At 36.0% G+C, this 21,341-nt stretch overlaps 3 protein-coding genes across 4 annotated transcripts; 2 read left to right on the plus strand and 1 right to left on the minus strand.

Annotated features, from left to right (window-relative positions):
• Nucleotides 1-3,248: 3,248 nt before the first annotated feature.
• On the plus strand, nucleotides 3,249-14,530 carry LOC107862186 (zinc finger protein BRUTUS). Its single transcript, XM_016707669.2, has 14 exons — nucleotides 3,249-3,860; nucleotides 5,598-5,807; nucleotides 7,078-7,272; nucleotides 7,381-7,739; nucleotides 9,180-9,408; nucleotides 9,687-9,855; nucleotides 9,944-11,152; nucleotides 11,278-11,449; nucleotides 11,551-11,769; nucleotides 11,840-11,977; nucleotides 12,682-12,916; nucleotides 13,041-13,100; nucleotides 13,572-13,643; nucleotides 14,184-14,530. The coding sequence occupies exons 1-14, from the start codon at nucleotides 3,546-3,548 to the stop codon at nucleotides 14,316-14,318; spliced, it is 3,717 nt and encodes a 1,238-aa protein (XP_016563155.1). The 5' UTR covers nucleotides 3,249-3,545; the 3' UTR covers nucleotides 14,319-14,530.
• Nucleotides 14,531-14,669: 139 nt separating this feature from the next.
• On the minus strand, nucleotides 14,670-16,729 carry LOC107865883. Of its 2 annotated transcripts, none has more exons than XM_016712077.2 (4): nucleotides 16,402-16,729; nucleotides 15,301-15,381; nucleotides 15,140-15,211; nucleotides 14,670-15,057 (listed from the first exon to the last, which is right to left on the minus strand). In XM_016712077.2, exons 1-4 carry the CDS (start codon nucleotides 16,621-16,623, stop codon nucleotides 14,923-14,925), a joined length of 510 nt encoding a protein of 169 aa, XP_016567563.1. In that variant the 5' UTR covers nucleotides 16,624-16,729; the 3' UTR covers nucleotides 14,670-14,922. The 2 variants fall into 2 exon arrangements, with proteins under 2 accessions (XP_016567563.1, XP_016567562.1); XM_016712076.2 differs by having other exon boundaries at nucleotides 16,378-16,728.
• Nucleotides 16,730-17,798: 1,069 nt separating this feature from the next.
• On the plus strand, nucleotides 17,799-18,362 carry LOC124896919. Its single transcript, XM_047408797.1, has one exon. It carries the CDS (start codon nucleotides 17,799-17,801, stop codon nucleotides 18,360-18,362), a length of 564 nt encoding a protein of 187 aa, XP_047264753.1.
• Nucleotides 18,363-21,341: the final 2,979 nt, after the last annotated feature.

Here is a 21,341-nt window from a genome sequence, read left to right on the forward strand (position 1 = left end):
ATCATTGGGTTATTTAAGTGCCTTGTTTCATGTGGTTCAACATTAATATACATATATAAATATACATTTTCTATCTTATATATGTACAATGTAATTTTTTTACCGAGGGGGTTTGGGTGAACCCCATGGCAACCACGTAGATCCGCCCCTCGTTAATTTAATAACGTTTTAATAACACTAATTTAATAACATTTTAATTACGTTAATTTGATAACGTTAATTTAATATACTACTACTATTCTTAATAACATTAATTTAATAACGTTTTATTAAAAAAATAATTTTTTTATTATTAGTATAGTTTCATCTTTAATTTAATATTTAAATAAATAATATTTAGATATATTATATAACTTAAATTCGTTCTCTGCTTTATAATATATATACATACCCGCGTGACAAAAGAAATTAGATGTCATTTTCATCTTTGAAGTCCTCAGGATGCAAGGATGCAATCGGCCATGGAAATCGGGAACGTCCACTTTGATCTCACGATCTCCTTGATCTCGATGTCCATATTTAGAAGAAGGTTATTTCCCCTAAATTTTCCCTGATAGGCAATAATGAAAAAATAATAGTGAAGTCATTTAAAGGTAATATTTGTGCAGTTTTAAATAGTTAAAGGTTATATTTGTGTACTGTCAAAGTTTAGGGTTATATTTATGTATTATGCCCTTAGATTTTAAGCTGAACGTGCTCAATTTTGCGTGATGAATACACTTTTTGTCACGTAAAATCGGAGGTTATATTTGTACAGTTTTAAATAATTAAAGGTCATATTTATGCATTGTCAAAATTTAAGGTTAAAATTATAATTTAATGTTATATATTAACTCATTAACTAATGTACTTACTATTTACTTGGAAAATAGGTCTTGAAATGGACAGCTTGGATTCTGTCTTTCTAATTACCAACTTTAGGTGCACAAGTATGGTATGAGAAATTAACAAGTTTTAATATTTGAGAACGTGTATTTCGAATGGCAATCTTTGTTCAGACTTGGTTTGGTAGGTGATTCTATTCCCTTCCACTCACTCTGCACAAGCTTTTTGCGTGCCATACATAATACTCCCTCCATTTTATAATAAATAAATTATTAAATTTTAACACACATTTTAAGAAAAAAGCATTAAAGATATAGATTTAACATAACTTTTTATTTTTATTCAAAAAAAAAGAAAAAATTGACCTTGTAATACCTTTTTAAAAGTTAATTGATTATCAAATTATAAGAACAAATTTAAAAAAAAATTCAATAATTCACTTATTTTAAAATACTAATAAATAAATCAACAATTCAGGAGTAGAATTTAAGGTGAAAAGGTTTAAAATAATAATAATGCAAGTTATAAAAGAGGAAAAGTCAAAACTTGCTGAAGTTCTATCGTCCAACTAAAAATTGACTCGAGGAAAAAAAGGTTGCCCAATTTTAAAGATAAGTAAGAAAGTAAATGAGCAATCAATTTTGAAAACCTCATCCATTAACTACGTACTTTCTTTCCTCATCCACATATTCTGCTTACACTTTTGTCTTTTTACTTTGATGAAATCAAACTTTGTGATTTCGTGGGTTCCTGCGACAACGCGACAAGTTTGTCCCTGCTTACTTTTTATCTTACCTTTAATTAATTAGTTTACACGCTAACATCCCAAACAAAGTAAAAGCGTATCAATAAAAAGTTATAATACAAAGTACTTATTCTTTTCATCTTTAATTAATACTTCATCCATTTAAAAATAATTAATTCTTATTGACTTAACATATTTTTTTAAAAAAATTATTAAAATTTTATTTGATTAAATTAACTTTATTAATTATTCTTTAAAAATATAAATTTGAGCACATACGTTTTATTTAATCACATAATGATAAGAGTAGTATTAAAAGAAAATAATAAAATTCTCTTATAAGGGAAGTCTCGGAGTATCTGGTAAAATTATTGTAATGTGATTGCAAGATGACGGATTCAAGTCTTGAAAACAACATCTTACAGAAATATAATTTAAGATTGCATAGAATAGATTCTTGTAGTCGGAGATTTTTTTTGGACCATACGCATAACGAGAGCGTTAGTGCATCGGGCTATCTTTTTTTTTTATATATAATAATATTTTCTTAATTTCATAAAAGAGACAATTAAATTAAAATAAATATATTTTTTTTAAAAATAATTATTTTAAAATAAAGAAATTAAGTATTTTTTAAAACCTAAATATTATTTAGTCGAACTTCCATGTATTAATTATCAAATGGAAGGCAAAAGATAAAGATAATTTGTTGTGGCTCTATCTTTCGCCGGTCCGGAGTTAGATGAAGAAATCAAAAATAATTTTAGTTATATATAAATAAAGGGAAAAGACAGAAATGACACTTCAAATTAAATTATTTTCATGAAAATGATCATGAAATTTAACTTCTATTTTCTAGTCATTTCAATTTACTGGTTTGTTCTATACCGTTTCTACACATCTTCTATACAGTTTCTATATAAATCTTATACATAATATTCTATTCAAAAACTATACAGCTTTGATACATAATTTATACAATAACTATACATTTTTTTACGCATTTTGTACAATAATTATATAGTTTTCATACATTTTCTATATATATTTTATATATATACATATTTGATAGAACTATACAATTTCTATATATATATCTTATATAGATATATATTCTATTTAACAATTATATCATTTGTATATAATTTAATTATTATTTCTAAACAATAAAAAAAATATTTGATTAGTTAAAAAATTTATAACAAATTAAAATATTTTTAAAAGGATCGAATTGCCCAAGTTAAATACTGTATCAGTATTGTATAGAGACTGTATATAGACTACGTAGATCAAAATGATTCAAATTAAAAAATGATTATAAAACAAAAATAATATATTCGACTGATCACTTTTTGAAAATTTTTTAAATTTAGACTATTTATTTTAAAAATTATTATAGAGTGTCGTTTTTTCCTATAAACAATTACTTATAATTTACCTTTAAAAAAATAAATTCGGATGAACCTCTCGGCCTATTCATGTCATGCCCCACGTGGGTCCGGGTCAAACTCTGCAGAAAAGTATTCCACCAGTTCACCTCATCCACAACTAGGAATCCTTCCTTTCACAGTCGAACCAAATCTCCTAATTATTCCATTTTTAATTATGTTAAACAAATACTTAAATGATTCATATAATTAACTATAAGTACTTATGTATCTAATCTAAATTAAAAAACCCAAAAAAAAAAAAGGAAGAAAAAGAAAACAAGCCTACGTATGTATTATATGCACACGTAATAAACAAAGAGATTTTTGGAAGAGCTTCTTCTAGACCGAATGCAAATTTATTTACTCCAATTTCTCTTCTCTAATAAACATAGAAACTACGTGTAACAGATTCTCTGAATTCACACACACAAAAAAGAGAAACTGTGTGTTTTTGTTTTTTTTCCCGTTGCAAACGTGGAAGGAGATAAAAAGAGAAAGCTCTGCTGAGAATTGTTGGAGAAATTAGGGCTAAGAAGCGGTGGAAAATGGCCGCACAGGGAAGAGAAAGCGGTGGAGGACTAGCAGTTTTATGCGGCGGCGGCGGTGGTGGTGCAGTCAATGTGGTGGATGCTTCGTCTTCGTCTTCGAACGGAGTTATGGAGAAAGAGAGTGGAGGGACAGAGGAGTTTCCTATTCTGTTTTTTCTATTTTTTCACAAGGCAATTCGGTTGGAGCTTAATGAACTTCATCGTTCCGCGTTAGCATATGCTACTGGAGAATTGGAAGATATACAACCATTGATTAAGCGTTACCGTTTTCTTAGATCAGTTTATAAGCACCATTGCCATGCTGAGGATGAGGTAGCAAATATTAACATTGTTGTATGCACTGACATTGGCTTATATCTTGTTTATGGAATTGTTAATCAAGCCATTTTATGAAGTTACTACTTACTGAATTCTCATTTTTTTTCATTTTCAAACAGTTTGCTGCTTCTTGTTGCTATTGAATTTTTAGTGAGATTTCATGTTTACCTTGTTGTCTACTCTAGTTTCTGTGATACTTCTTATGACTAGTGATTTGTTATATGCTTTTCCATTAATGTCTATTCTGTTTTTTATTGAGGCAAACACAGATTTTCAATTTTTTGGCAATTCACTTAGTTTCATTTTCATGAAATTCTTTTTGGAGCAATCTAGTTATAGCTCCTTATTCAAAAAAAATTTTAAAAAGAAGCAATCTTGTTATAGCTATGTTGCTCGAACTCTTCAAAAATGTTGTTGGGTACGGTTTGGATCCTCCAAAAGTAGCACATTTTTGGAGGATCCGGCACAGTGAGGCAGCATTTTTGGAGTGTCCAAGCAACATAGCTAAATAGGTAGTTCCTCGTTAGTTGAAGACAAGAGTCTTCAACAAGCCTCAAGTCAAGATGGGGATTAGAATACAAATTCCATTCTTCTTCTACTGCGGATTAAGGATTGGCATCTTGTTGAGATAGAGAGACTCCATTTAAATGTTGTATGTTTTGATGGTCTAATGGTCAAAATAGTGGTCGGTGGAACTCAGTGCTATTGCCAATTGGCAGACGCGGCATGTTTGTACTTCCATTGGGTAGTGTGTTTATTCTGTTTCTTATACTAAATGACATTGGATTTGGGGTTAACGGTGAAGACATAATTTTAGATTCGTGGGGCCACCGATATGACACTCACCCTATACAATTTAATTGCCGAAGTTGTCTTATATTAGATGGTAACGGATTTTGTGTATTTTTGGTTTAATTAGCTTGGATACCTTCGAAAAAAAGTTGTGGAAGTTATAGCAAGTTGGGAAGATAGAGAGACTCCGTTTAAATGTTGTATGCTTTGATGGTCTAATGGTTAAAATAGTGGACCTCGATGCTATTGCCAATTGACGGATGTGACGTGTTTGTACTCCCATTAGTTAGTGTTTTTATTCTGTTTCTTATATTAATTGATAAACGGATTTGGGTTAACAGTGAAGAGATAAGTTTAGTATGTGGGGCCACCGATATGACACTCACCCTATTCAATTTAATTGACGAAGTTATCTTATATTAAATGATAACGGTTTTGCGAATTCGTTATTTAATATTGCTTGAATACCTTCTAAAAGAAGTTGCGGAAGTTATAGAAAGTTGGATGATAGAGACTAGAAAGGCACAATATGGAAGACAATACCTTTAGTGCATTTTGGATGATTTGGCTAGAAAGAAGTTGGAACAATTTTTGTGGGAGCGGGAAGAACAACATAAAAATGTTGAAGAAGGCCTTTTGTTTCAACTGTGTTTTTGGTGTAACCATTCCATTTTGTGTATTTATTGTAGAAGTTAAACTATCTTGGTGTAATATGCGATTTTGGTGTAACCATTCCATTTTGCATACTTATTGTAGAAGTTAAACCATCTTGGTGTAATATGCTATGAAATCATTTTGGATTAGAAAAAGTACCGTGGATGATTGACTTTCTTTTATCATGCATAAAGTGACATTTTTACTAGTTGATTTTTGTAAATTTCTCCTCGTAAGTTGTAAGTGACTTTGCTAGAGATGATAGCACAGTTATAACATTTGCAGGTGATCTTTCCAGCTCTTGATATACGTGTGAAGAATGTAGCGCAAACATACTCCTTAGAGCACAAAGGTGAAAGTGATCTTTTTGATCACCTTTTTGAGATCTTAAATCCTGAGAGGCAGAACTATGAAAGTTTTCCACGAGAGCTAGCATCTTGTACTGGGGCATTGCAAACTTCTGTTAGTCAGCACATGTCGAAAGAGGAAGAACAGGTATTCTCATAGGAGACATTGCTTAAGTTTCACGTTCAATGATTCCACATGTTACATATACCACCTCATTGGTCAGTGTTTACACTTTCTAGTATTCCAAATATTGTATGTTCTTCTGTGAGCGATGTTACATCATTTCTATTGTTATTCTCGTATGTGATTTCTTGCATGCTTTACGTCATATTAGCTGTAAGATTACTACCAAAGAGAAGGGAAAGCCAACTTTCTGTTCCTTCAGAGGTTTGTGGCTTGTGATGTGCTGGTATTTCAGACTATGTTGCTTGGATTTTAAAAATGTCAACGGGTGCATGTCGGATTCTCTAAAAGTAGTGTATTTTTGGAGAATCCGACACGGGTGCGGCATAGAAAGTGAAGAGTCTGTCCAACTTAGATTTCAGATACCTGAACTATTTCAGCAGCAGTTACAGGATTGGTCATATAAATTTGAATCAACTAGTGGATCATAAACACAACAGCACAATTCATTTTTCAAATGAGTTGTAGTTGGGGCAACTTATGTGCAACTTACACCAATTCTACACTCGTTTATTGTTGTTTTTTTTCCTTCAGAGTCTATAATAATAGTCACTTTAGCTCAAAAAAATCATTCCAAAATTACTACTATTACGAAATTGAAGTTTGAAATAATTTTTAGCTACACCCTTATAGTTATTTTTAACATTGTTCAATTCTCAAAAAAGCATCTGCTAGATAACTTAGTAAATACTAATACTTTGTATTTATTGTTTTTCTTGACGGGCATGAACAAGCTAAAACAATAATTAAAATGGGACGAATGGGGTAACCTCTTAATGGGCCTATAAAAAATAAGCATGACAAGTAATGGACCGAATGGAGTACTTTATTAATATATACTTTATTATTATTTATTAATATCCTTATATGATCACTATTAAGTTAATTTGTGTAAATGCTCTAAATTAAGGCTATAATTATTATAATATAAACTTGAAGTTATTGAAACTTTTTGTTGTATTAGATGAAGCTATGAGATAAAAGAAATATTTTTTTCAAGACCTCTTGCCACATGAAATTACGAGTGAAACTAAAACTTAATTATTATCCAATTAAAGTTACTTCTTTGTCTTGGGTTTAAGCTCGGGCTTCCTGCAACTTTTGTGTGTGCGCGCGCGCGTGTGTGTATATCAGTGTAGCATAGTTCTTTGTGTCCTACGTGATGTGGTATTGATCTCACATTTGAAAATCTTTACAATTTTACATGTTTGTTGACTACAAATATTCCTGGCAGGTGTTCCCCTTGCTCATTGAGAAATTCTCAATGGATGAGCAGGCATCACTTGTTTGGCAGTTCCTTTGTAGCATTCCTGTGAATATGATGAAAAAGTTCCTTCCCTGGCTTTTATCTTCTATATCTCCTGGCGAGCACAAGGATATGCAGAAGTGCTTGTCTATGATTATTCCAAAAGAGAAGCTCCTCCAGCAGGTTTTTTTTGTTAAACCGCTTCTCTCTCCCTCTCTCTCCCCCTTTCTATTGCCTTTTCCATTTTCCCCTGTCTAAAACTGTGTTGTTTATATGCTTCTTTTCTTGAAGGTAATTTTCTCCTGGATGGAAGGTGAAAACTGTGTCACTGCTGTTGGTGGGCATGACATTGATCCTGAGCTTCCATGCTCTGTGGATTTTAATTCTGTAACTGATACTTGTGCGCCAGGAAACATAAAGTGTGTGTGTGAATCTTCCAGCCCTGGGAAAAGAAAATTCGGGGGTGATACCTGTGATATTGATTCTGGAAATCCAATTGATGAAGTATTGCATTGGCATAATGCTATTAAGAGAGAGTTAGATGAAATAGCAGCAGAGGCTAGAAGAATTGAGTTGGCCGGAGAATTATCTAATTTGGCACCTTTCAATGCAAGACTTCAGTTTATAGCTGAAGTCTGCATATTTCACAGGTGATGTCTATGAAAATTCTTATTTCATTATTTGATAGATTTGTCAAATCTTATGAAACTTGAGTGCACGTTTACAGTTCCATAGAGGATACTATGTATGCCATGCTGTCATTTATATTTTGATCTCCGTTTAAATGAAAGAGCATAAATACGTATTGATGAGTCCTTTTTTTTTCAAAAATATTGGGGGTAGGGGCAAGGAGAAATGATAAGGGGATTATAAGGTGGGGAATCGAACCCTCACTAATAAGGTGAATGTTCTCCAACTGAGCAACTAAGATTCCCAATTGATGAGTCTTGTGTTCTTTCATGATTAATTTTTATTTCATCCAATTCTATAATGCCTCAACCTATTAGGCTCTTTTTTTTTGCATATACGAGATCACCTCTTTGTTGTTTCTTGAAGCAACTATATCATTGACACTCTTCTAGTACAAATTTAGTCATAAAATCATGATTTTATTGTTTATGACTGCAAAGTAGAGGTTTTGGGAAAGAAAAGAAATTGTTTGTTGCCCATAAAGCCATACGTTTGCTTGTGTATAATGAGTAGAGCTGATGGTTGATACTTTGCTCGGCAATCGTAAAGGGTTTAGATATTGAGCACAAACCATCCTTTGGATCTCTTTTATATGCTGTGTAAATGAGGGACAAGAGCAATGCTGATTTCTACAACTTCAGCAACAGTTAAGTATTACAGATCTTTAGTTTGGTTTCTTAAAAATAAAAAAAGAAGGAAATAAAAAAAAAAAACAGCACATGTTATTAGTTGAAAAACAAAAATTACATATATAAGGTGGTTGCAAGATACTGGTAAAGTAATTCTTTTAGGGGTCGTTTGGTATGCCGAACAAGCATAGATTGTCCTGGGATAAAAATTTAGTATTGCCTTAGCCCTTGTTTGGTTACTAATCCTGAGATAAGTTATACCAGGATTAGTAATTAGTAAAGAGATATGTTATCCCTGCCAGAGGGTGAAATAATAGTAGTGGGATAAGTTATCCCAGGATAGAACAATAAAAGTGACAAAATACCCCGAAGGTCCCTCAAATCCTTTTTGAACAATAAAAGTGACAAAAATACCCCGAAGGTCCCTCGAATCCTTTTTCTACTAAATAAGGTGGAGGGAATTTTTGTAAACAAACGTCTGCTTAGAAATTAAATCCCGGCATAACTTGTCTTCGAACGAAATGACTCCTTAGTCTTTAATCTTTTGAAGAAGTTTGGGGAGCTAATCTTGCTTCTGGTCTGGCATTTTGGAGCGCTGTTTAACAGTTCAAATTATTTGCCCTGCACTATTGATGAATGAGCTTTATGTTAGAAACCGTAATACGAGCAATTTACTAATGCTGACGAATAAATTTTTCACATCCACAAAAAGCTGAGTTTTTTTTCCTGTCTTGAACAGAAACTTTAATCTTTAGATTTACTTTATTGCAGCATTGCTGAGGACAAGGTCATATTCCCTGCTGTAGATGGAGGGCTCTCCTTTTTCCAAGAACATGCTAATGAAGAAAATCAATTTAATCAGCTTCGTTGCCTGATTGAGAGCATTCAAAGCACAGAAGTCAATTCCACCTCAGCTGCTGAATTTTTCTCCAAATTATGTTCTCAGGCTGACTTAATTATTGAGACAATTAAACAACACTTTCACAATGAAGAAGTTCAGGTAGGGTTCATTATATTATATCTATTATTTTCTTGCTGAAACTATTTAGTTATTATGTGTCTGATTGTATATTTACATGCCCATATTGTGAACAAAAATGGCAGGTATTAATTCCCAAAAGTATAAACTCTCTCTGTAGATTCAGTAAGCTCCAGAGTCTGCTTACTCCATGAATTCCATTCGGACCCGCATATACTTTCTAGATAATCTTGCCTTCTCTCCATGTCCACAAAATATCATTCAGAGTTAAATGGTGTCTTGCCTTGTCCTTCATATAGGTTCTTCCTCTTGCTCGGAAGCATTTCACCCAGGACAGACAGAGGAAACTTTTGTACCAAAGCTTGTGTTTAATGCCATTGAAGTTGATAGAACGAGTCTTACCCTGGTTAGTGGGTACACTATCTGAAGATGAAGCTAGAGATTTTTTAAAGAACTTGCAGCTTGCAGGTATTGCTGAATAGTTTTGTTTCCAAAGCTAATCTACCAGTAGCTTTGTTTTTTTCCTGAATTATGTAACTGAATTCTGCTTTTGCAGCTTCAGAAGCTGATACTGCTTTGGTGACACTATTATCTGGTTGGGTATGTAAAGGACGTACAGATGGTGTATGTTTGTCTCCTAGTGCCACTGGTTGTTGCCCTGTGAAAAAGTTTGCTGAAAGTGAAGAATATCATTCTCAAGCACCTTGTCCATGTTTTCTCTCAGTCCATTCTGATGATTCTAAGAGACCATTCAAAAGAAACCTTACTGCTATTTGCAGAAAAGATGATACATCAGACTTGTCCAAGGGTGTAAATGCTTGTAATATATCTTGCAGTGATCAGTCATGTCGTGTCCCAGGGTTAGGAGTTAGTGATAATAATCTGGGACTGACTACTATATCCACACCAAAATCTCTTCGTTCTTTGACCTTCAGCTCTGCTGCTCCTTCTCTTGACTCAAGCCTCTTTATCTGGGAGACAGAGAGTACCACTTCTCAACTCAACCATAAAGTGCACCCCATTGACACCATATTCAAATTTCACAAGGCGATACAAAAAGATTTGGAGTATCTTGATGTTGAATCTGGTAAGCTTAATGACTGTCCTGAGGCTTTTCTTCGGCAGTTCATAGGTAGATTCCGGTTGCTTTGGGGTTTGTACAGAGCCCACAGTAATGCCGAGGATGAGATAGTTTTCCCTGCACTTGAATCTAAAGAATCACTCCATAATGTGTCTCACTCCTATATGTTGGACCATAAGCAGGAGGAGGAACTGTTTGAAGACATCTCATCTGCCCTGACTGATCTTTCAGAACTTCACGAAGGGTTGAAGGAAGTCTACCAGAAGGAATCTGGGAGGACTATTGTTGAGTTTACTAGCCTGTGTTATAGGGAGCACAAAAGAAAATACAATGAGCTTGCCACAAAGGTTCAAGGAATGTGTAAATCAATCAGAGTTAGTCTGGATCAGCATATATTCAGAGAAGAACATGAGCTGTGGCCACTCTTCGGCAAGCATTTCTCTATGGAGGAGCAAGACATAATAGTTGGTCGTATAATTGGAAGCACCGGGGCTGAAGTACTTCAGTCAATGCTGCCTTGGGTAACTTCTGCTCTTACTCAGGATGAGCAGAATAAGATGATGGACACATTAAAGCAGGCTACAAGAAACACCATGTTCAGTGAATGGCTCAACGAGTGTTGGAGACGAAATCCTGAAGTATCTTTACAGCCTGAAGCCTTGCAAAATAGCAATACAAACAGAGGTTATTGCTATGACCTAATTATTTCATTCTGTATCCAGCTGTTGGGTCTGCAGTATAGTGCTTAATTTATGGTTTGACCATTTATTGCATCCAATGGAGGTAACATCTGTTCCTTGATAAGACAGGTGTTGATTCTCATGAAGGCTTGGACCAGAGTGCCCATATGTTCAAACCCGGTTGGAAAGACATTTTCCGTATGAATCAAACAGAACTTGAGTCGGAGATTAGAAAAGTTCATAGAGATTCAACACTCGATCCAAGGAGGAAATCTTATTTAATTCAAAATCTGATGACTAGGTTTGTTTTGGTGCTTCCTTTTGCTATTATTATCTATTGCATCTTGAACTGTCGATAAATAGACAGTAAACCGCAGCTTGATCATTCTTCCATGTACTCAGCCGTTGGATAGCCTCTCAGCAGAAATCACAAGGGTCAACAGAAGAAATCTCTCGTAGTGTTGATGTTGTTGGGTGTTCACCATCCTTTCGTGATATGGAGAAACAAATTTTTGGTTGTGAACACTACAAAAGAAACTGCAAACTTCGTGCAGCTTGCTGTGGAAAATTGTATACATGCAGATTCTGCCATGATGAAGTGAGCGACCATTCAATGGACAGGTAAACTATAGCTAGAAATGCCTGAGCTTGTTGTCGGATTCTTTATATCTTATGTTTATTCTTTTTCTAGGAAAGCGGTTCTTGAGATGATGTGCATGCGTTGCTTGAAAGTTCAACCAATTGGACCCAGCTGCGCGACACCATCATGCAATGGATTTTCGATGGCAAAATACTATTGCAGTATATGCAAGTTCTTTGACGATGAGAGGTAGACGAGTCAACTCAAACCTTTGCCTTAGATTGTGATGTAACTGTGCTGCTTAAACCTATTTCACACGCTTATCCTTTGAAGTGCATCTTTTCAGTGTATCTCAATTCGAGAAAGAATTGCATGATCTGTTTTTGACAGCTAATGACCTTGGAATCATTGTAGTTCTTGACAGTATAACCTGGGTGTAGGTTTATCTATTGCATAGGTCATTAAAGGGTCGTTTGGTTGTAGGGACTAGGGAAAATAATTCATGCATAGCTAGTGCAGCTTTTGGTTGGACGTACAAGAAAAAGTCCCAACTAATGCATAATACCGGCATTATGCGAGAATCCATGTATTATTTTATGCGGGATAAATGTGGAATAAGAGCACGTGCATTAGCAATATGCAGATAACCTATATAAATACAAAAATGTCCTTAAAGTAAGTATTCTCTACGTAACATTCCATGCATTATTAGTTAACACGTGGACTTATAGTAGTATTTGCTGTATAACAGTCCCTTCATTTTTATTCCCTTCATAAACACTTTCTGTATTATAATCCCAATAATAACAAGTATTTGAACTTACGCACCCATAACAACATTTCACTATTTCTCTTGAGCCAAGAATGGAATTGATGATAAAATAAAAGAAAACAAATGGGATTGACACATTCTCTATTTATCTAGAAAACTGAATGACTCTTCTCTGTATCAGGCCTGTATACCACTGTCCTTCTTGCAACCTGTGTCGTGTTGGACATGGTCTTGGAATTGATTTTTATCATTGCATGAAATGCAATTGTTGTCTGGGAAAAAGTTTGATGGAGCACAAGTGTTTGGAGAAGGCGTTGGAAACAAATTGTCCCATTTGCTGTGAGTTTTTATTTACTTCCAGTGCAACAGTTAGACCTCTGCCTTGTGGGCATTACATGCACTCAGCTTGCTTTCAGGTGAAAAAACAAATCACATTGTACAGTGTGTGCTCTTACATATATTTGCTTCGACTCTAAAGAATTTTTGGAACTGCTTCACTTTATTTAAGCTTGCTTGAATTTAACCAGCTCTCTCTGCCAGGCATATGCTTCCAGTAACTACATTTGCCCGATATGCAGCAAATCTATGGGTAATATGGCGGTAAGAGAATTTTCTAGTGATCGCCTTTTATAAATGATCGTTTTAGGTTGCACTATGTGGCTAAAATTTTTATTGCTGGTGCCTCCAAGCACGATAGCTGGCAAAGTAAGCAGTGCATGCATGTTAAAGTTTTGTGGAGTTTTGTGTTCTTTGTTGTTGAGTATCCTGAGGCTTTATGATCACTTTTTGAAATTGTCATACAGCAGCTATGAAGTGTGTTCATTTTATGAAAATTCAGTTATTTTCTTTGATTTGTGGAACGTGCTTTCTCCTTTTTCGTGTTCTTGATTATCCTGGGAGGGCAGTCTTTGGGGGTTGATTGGATGGGTCCTATTTGTTGAGCTGTTGCAACTCATAAGATTGTTCTTGAGGGTGTAATTAGGATGGACGTCTGAGAGAATTAGATTTTTCAACAGTAATGGTATTGTGCTTGAAGTAGTGCCCTAATGTTTCTATAAAACATTTCGCCAGGTTTATTTTGGAATGCTGGATGCTCTGCTGGCTAATGAGGTTCTCCCAGAGGAGTACCAGAATCGTTGCCAGGTTTGCTTTAATTAACATTTCCATTTCACATTTTCATTTCAGTTCTTGGATTTGCATTGGCATCTTTGGTAGAGTTTTAAATTTGTCAATGGGCTGGAGACATGTATAGTATGATTTTTTGGTCATGCTGGCAGGGTGAAAAACATATGGAACATGATTATTTGGTTATCTTCTCAAGTATTTTCTTTCGTTTGCTCCATAAAGCTTAAAAAAGTCTAGAAGGAACAGAAAAGATGGCAATCAGAGGAGTGATTTTGTTTTTTTGAGTACTAAAAATGGATGTTGTTGTGATATAGGGACATTGTCTTTGTGACTATTTTAGCTATCTCGAGTCTCGACATCACTGATCTACTTATATTGGAAAAAAATTAATACTAGTACTTAATTTTGATAATCCGTTTGGTAGTTGTTCTAATTTGAATAATACTATATAATTTTGTCCTAGGTGTTCTGTTAGAATTTGTATGGCGTGATGATACTTATGTGGTGAATCCGTCTTTTTCCTTAAATCATGCTTCTAATATGACACCTCAAATACAGGATATTCTTTGCAATGACTGTGAACGGAAAGGCCGGGCACCCTTCCATTGGTTATATCACAAGTGTGGGTTCTGTGGATCTTACAACACGAGAGTTATCCAAGTGCCCGCAACAAATCCTGACTGCCCTATCTGAAATGACTTGAGTAGTTAGGATTTCTCTTCTCTGTGCAATGAGCTTGTGCACCTGTAAATAATGTATAGACGGCTTATTGTCAATAGACTCATTACTATGTTTCCCCCTATTGTCAATAGACTCAAATAGTGTGTTAAAGAGGGAGTAGTTCTTGTAAGCAAATATGCTTCTGCGCTATTAAAAGCTTATATAGGTGCAGCTATTTGAATTTACCACCAGCTTATGTTCAGATGTGGCCAGTTTTGACAGAAATTCACAGGTGGATTTGAACTGAAGTTGAGGTTATGCTTATACTGACAATTCGAAATTTTGCTATCTAAATTTTTCAAAATTTTAACAAACTTACCAAAATGATCACAAATAGCTTGACTTAATAAAAAGGGCAAGACATGTCAATTGATTACATTCACGATCCACTTTCAGCCTTACCAACGAGTTCATACTAGTACTAGTTGCTAAGAAAACTAATAAGAGTTAAAAGACCAACCAAGAGATGCTAATTTCAACATATATGTACATTATACCAAAAGCCAACAAACAAATGGATCGCCACCACAAAACATTCACTACCAACAGAATGATCCAGCTTCCTGTGAGTTGTTCTTCATCCGAGATTGTTCAGGTTCAATGAAGGAGCATCTGGAGCAGTTCCTTTCGACAAGTTCATCCCTGCATCAGTTACTCTCATTGTATTCGAGAAGCCAACCACATTCTTCATGCTTCCTATTATATACTCGTACTGAAAAGATAAGATTATTAGTCATCCACATCAAGCAAAATACTAAAACAAGGCATAACAAATGATGTGGAGTCGTGCTTACTGCATCAACTTGCCCACTTCGGTAGCTCAAATCGATGGCTTGTTTATAGTTCTCCTCCCTCAAATCCTCAACCTAGACGTGAAAAATAACACGCGGATCAGAGATCTCAAAAGCAGCATAAAAATGAATCCACACAAATGGACTTAACCAAGAAGCAACACCTTTTTTTGAGTCTCAATATACAGAGATTTGTAGCTGATGTCTGCCTGTGTAGCATCACTTGCAAAGGGCCTTTTGCCTCTCTGTTCAGTATTCAAGTAGAAGGTTTCAGGCACATAAGAATAAAGCAAGAAATTGTAAAGACATCATAAAAGACATATTAGAGTTACTCTGTAAGTAAAAACAACATTATACCAATGCATAATTTCTAATCACTCTAAGTCGAGGTCCAAAAAGCATAATGTATATACTTAGCTCCTGTTTGTCCATATAAATTTCGCTTTCTTCAATAAATAAAATAAATGGCGTTTGTTACGTTTGTGCATTTTACTTTGTTTGATATAGTTTGACTTGATACAAAATGTAGTTATAATAACAATGTAATCCAGTAAGTAGGGTCTGGGAAAAATTGGGTGTCCACAGAAAAATGTGTAATGTACCAAAATATCTTTTGATCTTGTAGTATTAAAATGCTCGAACTCTTAAAAATGTCAACAAACGCATGTCGGATTCTCCAAAAGGTGCACTTTTTGGAGATTAAGACACGAGTGCAAGTATTCAAGTGAAGAGTCCACACAAACATATCACGTAGAAAGTTATAACAAAAGATATGCCAAAAAAGCGAGATTCTTTTTTGAAACGAACTAAAAGAAAAATAAGAGAAAACTGAGAGAGTATGTCACATATATTGTTGTGATAAGAAAACATGTATAATATTAAGCATTGACGGCATTTTGTGCCTATAAAAATTTCTGAGTAAGGATATGCGTCATTCTTTACTCACTGGACTAATAATAAACAGTGCAAAATCATAGAAAATTAAATGAAGTACATAGGTTAAAATTTCTGATTTGGCCGCTGTTAATAAAGTAGGGTATCAAACAAATCAGAACAGACAAGGATGTAGTAAAATGTGAAGATTTTCACATGATACTTTTTTATCAACGGCCAAAAACACAGAAGCATAATATGCATATGTCAAAGAAAGCATCAAAACTCAAACATGAGTAAAATAACGACAATGACTACTTTAAAGGTCAGGTTATGGATTGATATATATATATATATATATACATAACCTCATTCTTAGTAGCTTTAATAACCTTCTTCTTCTTCTTCTTTGTCACTGGCTCAATATGGACAATTTCTGGAACTAATTTTGGCTTCCTTATAACTCTTTCAAATCCAGCAGCAGCAATTTTTGGCTTCATCTTGCTAACAACTCTAGCTTCAACAGCAACAATCGGATTCATCACACTTTTTGCTTCAGCTATCCTCTTGCTCATACGGATCGGTTCAATATCATCTTTTAGGTTCCTCCTCATTTCTGATAGTTTTCTCTCACAGTAGAAGGTGGAAAAACACACACACAAAATGTATTCGTGACAGTACTATAAAGACATGAAAATAAAATTGAAAGATCGTGTACGTTTCTCGAGACTGATAAAGCTGTTTATTAATTGATACGGGCTTTGATTCGTGCAGAGCTGGGATTTAATTTCAGTCGTTGGATTTCACATGGGACTGACAAGTGGAAGGTGGAGATTTCTTTGGGTTTTGCTTGTTTCGTCGTGTAATTGGAATCGTCGTATTTCGCGCCAAGTCGAACGTCTCTTCCTTATTCCTTTTATTCTTTTTAAAATTTAATGTTGCCAACAATTAGTATTTGTTCTGATTCAAAATTTTTGATATCCGAATTAAAAAATTACAATCCAAATTTAATTTAGGTGTCGTTTGACAATGAGAAATATTTGCTTTTTTTGAAAGTTTTTTCGACTCTATTCAAAAAAATATTATTTGATAATGAAAATTCAACCAATTTTAAAAATAAAACAAGTACCAATCTGTTTTTTTTTTCAATTCCACCTTCACGTTTAATGTTTAAAAAAGTCTTTTGAAAAGCCTAAAATATCATTTCAAAAAAGATATGACAACGCACAACTCCAACTCTAAAAATTTATCTTCATGGTCAAAAGTTTACTGCTTGGCTTAGTGGTGGTTATTGTTGTGTTTATTGCGTTTGTTTTAGCTGCTAGGACAATTAGGGTACTTTATGCGCGCCTTCTCTTATTGTTTCCAACCCGTTGATTTGTTTGTTGGTATGTCAGTTTGGGGCTTTGTTTTGGTTGAGTAGTGGCTGGAAGGGTTGATGGTGGAATAGGGTCATGTCCGAAGGGGTTAAGGTTGGGGCTGGGAGGGGGTGGGGAGGAAAGGGCTAGGGTAGGTTTGGGGTATAGGTTAGGCGCTAAGGCGGTTTTGGGGAAGGGTGTTAGAAGAAGGCGTGAGGCGAGAGAAGATAGGTTGAGGGTAAGGTCTTGGAACATTGGGACCCTACAGGGTAAGTCTGTAGAGCTGGTGAAGATTCTTAAGAAGAGGAGGATTAATATTGTGTGTGTGTAAGAGACTAAGTGGATAGGATCTAAGGCTAAGGATGTGGATGGGTACAAGTTGTGGTATTCAGAGAGTGTGACGCGTCGGAATGGAGTGGGCGTCTTAGTGGATGAGGAGCTTAGAGGGCAGGTGGTGGATGTTATTAGGCAGTGATAGGCTGATGAAGATTAAGTTGGTCATTAGGGGTTTTGTGTTGCATGTGTGTAATGTGTATGTGCCGCAGGTGGGCTTGGAGGAAAAGGTAAAAATGAGTTTTTGGGAGAAGTTGGACGAGGTAGTGAAGAGTGTGCCTAGTTCGGAGAAGATTGTCATAGCAGGGGACTTCAATGGCCACATTGGGGTCTTACTGAAAGGATATGGCGATATGCATGGAGGTTTTGGTTTCGGTGACAAAAATGGTGAGAGAGCTGCTCTGTTGGATTTTACGAGGGCCTTTGGGCTGGTGATAGTGGATTTGAGTTTTTCGAAGAAGAAGGATCACCTGATTACCTTTCGCAGCGCTATAGCCAAGACCCAGATTGACTTTCTGCTGCTTAGGAAGAGGGATAAGGGGATATGCAAGGATTGTAAAGTCATTCAGAGTGAGCATCTTTTGACCCAGCATAGGCTTCTAGTGATGAACTTGTCTATCAAAAAAGTGCAAGAAGAGAAAGGTCGGGGAGGGTCGACCTAGAATTAAGTGGGGCTGCTTGACGCCAGTTAATAATCTGGAGATAGGGGAAAAGGTGGCGGAAAAGGAGGTGTGGAATAGCAGGGGGACGTGGATACTATGTGGGATAGGGCTGCCAGCGGCATGACGGAGACTGCCAGAGAAGTGTTGGGTGTTTCGAGGGGTCGGGCAAGACGGCATAAGGGGGACTGGTGGTGGAATGAGGAAGTGAAGAAGAAAGTGAAGATTAAGAAGGAAGTGTATGTTAAGTTAATTGAGAGTAAAGATGAGGAGGAGAAAGGGATGAATAAAGAGGTTTACAAAGTAGCCAGGAAGGAGGCTGAATTAGCAGTTATGGCTGTTAAGTCGACAGCGTTCGAGAGCTTGTATGCGGGGTTAGAGGTAAAAGGCGGGGAAAAGAGGTTGTACAGACTTGCTAAAGCTAGGGAGCGGAAGGGTCGGGACCTCGATCAAATGAAGTGCATTAAGGGGGAGGGGGTAATGTTTTGGTGGAGGAGGTACACATTAAGAAAATATGGCAGGAGTATTTTCATAGACTTTTGAGCGAGGAGGGAGACAGAGGCATTGTGTTGGGGGAGCTGGAGCACTCGGAGGAGAGTCGTGATTTCAGATACCGTAGACGTTTTGAGGTTAAGGAGGTCAAATAGGCTATTCGTAGGATGCGGATGGGTAAGGCGACGGGGCCCGACAAGATTCAGGTGGATTTTTTGAAGTATGCTGGTGAGGCCGGTTTAAGGTGGTTGACAGATTTATTTAATGGTATTTTCAAAACTGCGAGAATGCCTGAGGCCTGGAGATGGAGTACAATGATTCCGTTATATAAAAACAAAGGTGACATTCAGAGCTGCAGCAACTATAGGGGTATTAAGCTGTTGAGTCACACTATGAAAATTTAGGAGAGAGTGATCGAGTGAAGGTTAAGGATGGTTGTGTCTATTTCGGAGAATCAGTTTGGATTTATGCTTGGTCACTTGACGACAGAGGCAATCCACCTGGTGAGGAGATTAGTGGAGCAGTATAGAGAAAGGAAGAGTGATTTACACATGGTGTTCATCGACCTAGAAAAAACGTATGATAAAGTTCCGAGGGAGGTTCTTTGGAGGTGCTTGGAGGTGAGAGAGGTCCTGGTAACGTATATTAGAGCTATTAAGGACATGTACAATTGAGGGAAGAATCGGGTAAGAACGGCGGGAGGAGACTCAGAGCAGTTTTCGATCGAGACCGGGTTGCATCAGGGATCAACTCTTAGTCCGTTCCTTTTTTCATTGGTGATGGACGTGTTGACGCGGAGCATTCAAGGCGAAGTACCTTGGTGTATGTTATTTGCGGATGATATGGTGCTGATTGATGAGACGCGAAGGGGTGTAAATGACAAATTAGAGGTTTGGAGACAAACCCTTGAGTCTAAGGTGTTTAGGTTAAGTAGGTCCAAAACTGAGTATTTGAAATGTAAGTTTAGTGACTTGAGACAGGAGGACGAAGGGGTGGTGAGGTTGAACTCCCAGGATGTCTGTAAGACGGACAGTTTTAAGTATCTCGGGTCTACGATTCAGGAGAATGGTGAGATTGATGAGGATGTCTCTAAACGTATTAGAGCAGGTTGGATGAAGTGGAGGCTAACCTAGGGAGTGTTGTGTGATAAGAAGTACCCCTTAAGTTTAAAGGCAAATTTTATAAAGTGGCAGTCCGGCCGGCCATGTTGTATGATGCAGAGTGTTGGCCAGTCAAGTACTCGCACATCCAAAATTGAAGGTGACGGAAATGATAATGTTGCGTTAGATGTATGGGCTTACTAGAGGTGACAGAGTAAGAAATGAGACTATTCGGGAGAAGGTGGGAGTGGCTTCAGTGGAAGACAAGTAGCGGGAAGAAAGATTGCGATGGTTTGAGTATGTGATGAGGAGGAGTGCGGATTCTCCAGTCCAGAGGTATGAAAGGCTTGCTTTAGATAGCTTCAGGAGGGGTAGAGGCAGGCCGAAGAAATACTGGAGGGAGGTGATTAGACATGACATGGAGCAGCTCCAGCTGACTGAGGACATGACCTAGATGGGAAGGTGTGGAGGTCGCGGATAAGGGTAGAAGGCTAATGCGGGTGTGTGGGTTGTAGCTTGCAGTCTGGAGAGTCCTGTGTAGCTGGGTTAGTAAGCCTAGGTCCGTGTTCATAGGGTCCTTGTTATGGGAGTGTAGGTTATTATTAGGTGGGTGCACTAGGTCTTTTGTCTTAGTACCTATTTTCTTATTCTGTGTGGCCCTTATGTCTCGCATTTCATATTTCTCTGATGTCTATTTTATTATTTCCATCCTTTGTTTACTATTCTTTACTTTGAGCCGGGGGTCTATTGGAAACAACCTCTCTACTTCCTGGGAGGTGGCGGTATGGATTGCGTACATCTTACCCTTCCCAGACCTCACTCTTGTGGTAATGCACTGGGTATGTTGTTGTTGTGGTCAAAAGCTTACTTAAATAAGCTTAGATTGGATTGATTTTTTTAAGTTTAGTATTGAATTAATCGATTAGCATGCATTAATTTTTTTTAATTTTGACTAACGATCATTTAACAGACCATAATAATACGTGTTAAAAGGCATGCGAGTAAAGTAAGGCATTTTACCAGTTACATAGCAACACGTAAACCTCGAGGCATTGAATGTGAGCCCTGTGATATTCAATTGTTGTGCCATACATTTCTTTCTAGCTGTTGCGTTTCACTTTTTAAAAGCCTGATTAACTAACTTCAAAAGTTAAATTAATTTGATATTTTAAAATTTATATATTCAAAAATTATGTGTAAAGTACTATAAGTTATAATTTTCTCATATTAATAAAATGATAAACTACAATTGATCAAAGTTTATAACGTTTGACGGTTAAAAATGAAATTATGACACCTAATAAAAAGAGAGGGGGTAAATTTAGCAAACAAATATAATAAAAATAAATAAATAATAATTATAATAATAAAGAGAAAATAAGACTTAAAA

This window comes from Capsicum annuum, chromosome 3 (genome assembly GCF_002878395.1).
Source record: "Capsicum annuum cultivar UCD-10X-F1 chromosome 3, UCD10Xv1.1, whole genome shotgun sequence".
Lineage (NCBI taxonomy): Eukaryota > Viridiplantae > Streptophyta > Magnoliopsida > Solanales > Solanaceae > Capsicum > Capsicum annuum.

Excerpts from the sequence above, each read along its gene's own strand:
- LOC107865883 (XM_016712076.2), bottom strand. The coding sequence starts at position 16,623 with ATGAGGAGGAACCTAAAAGATGATATTGAACCGATCCGTATGAGCAAG. Across the intron at positions 15,382-16,377 it reads TTAAAGCTACTAAGAATGAG|AGAGGCAAAAGGCCCTTTGC; the intron begins GTTATGTATATA and ends AATACTGAACAG. Across the intron at positions 15,058-15,139 it reads GAAGTGGGCAAGTTGATGCA|TACGAGTATATAATAGGAAG; the intron begins GTAAGCACGACT and ends TTATCTTTTCAG.
- LOC107862186 (XM_016707669.2), top strand. The coding sequence starts at position 3,546 with ATGGCCGCACAGGGAAGAGAAAGCGGTGGAGGACTAGCAGTTTTATGC. Across the intron at positions 7,273-7,380 it reads AAGAGAAGCTCCTCCAGCAG|GTAATTTTCTCCTGGATGGA; the intron begins GTTTTTTTTGTT and ends CTTTTCTTGAAG. Across the intron at positions 13,101-13,571 it reads AATCTATGGGTAATATGGCG|GTTTATTTTGGAATGCTGGA; the intron begins GTAAGAGAATTT and ends ACATTTCGCCAG.
- LOC124896919 (XM_047408797.1), top strand. The coding sequence starts at position 17,799 with ATGAGGAGCTTAGAGGGCAGGTGGTGGATGTTATTAGGCAGTGATAGG.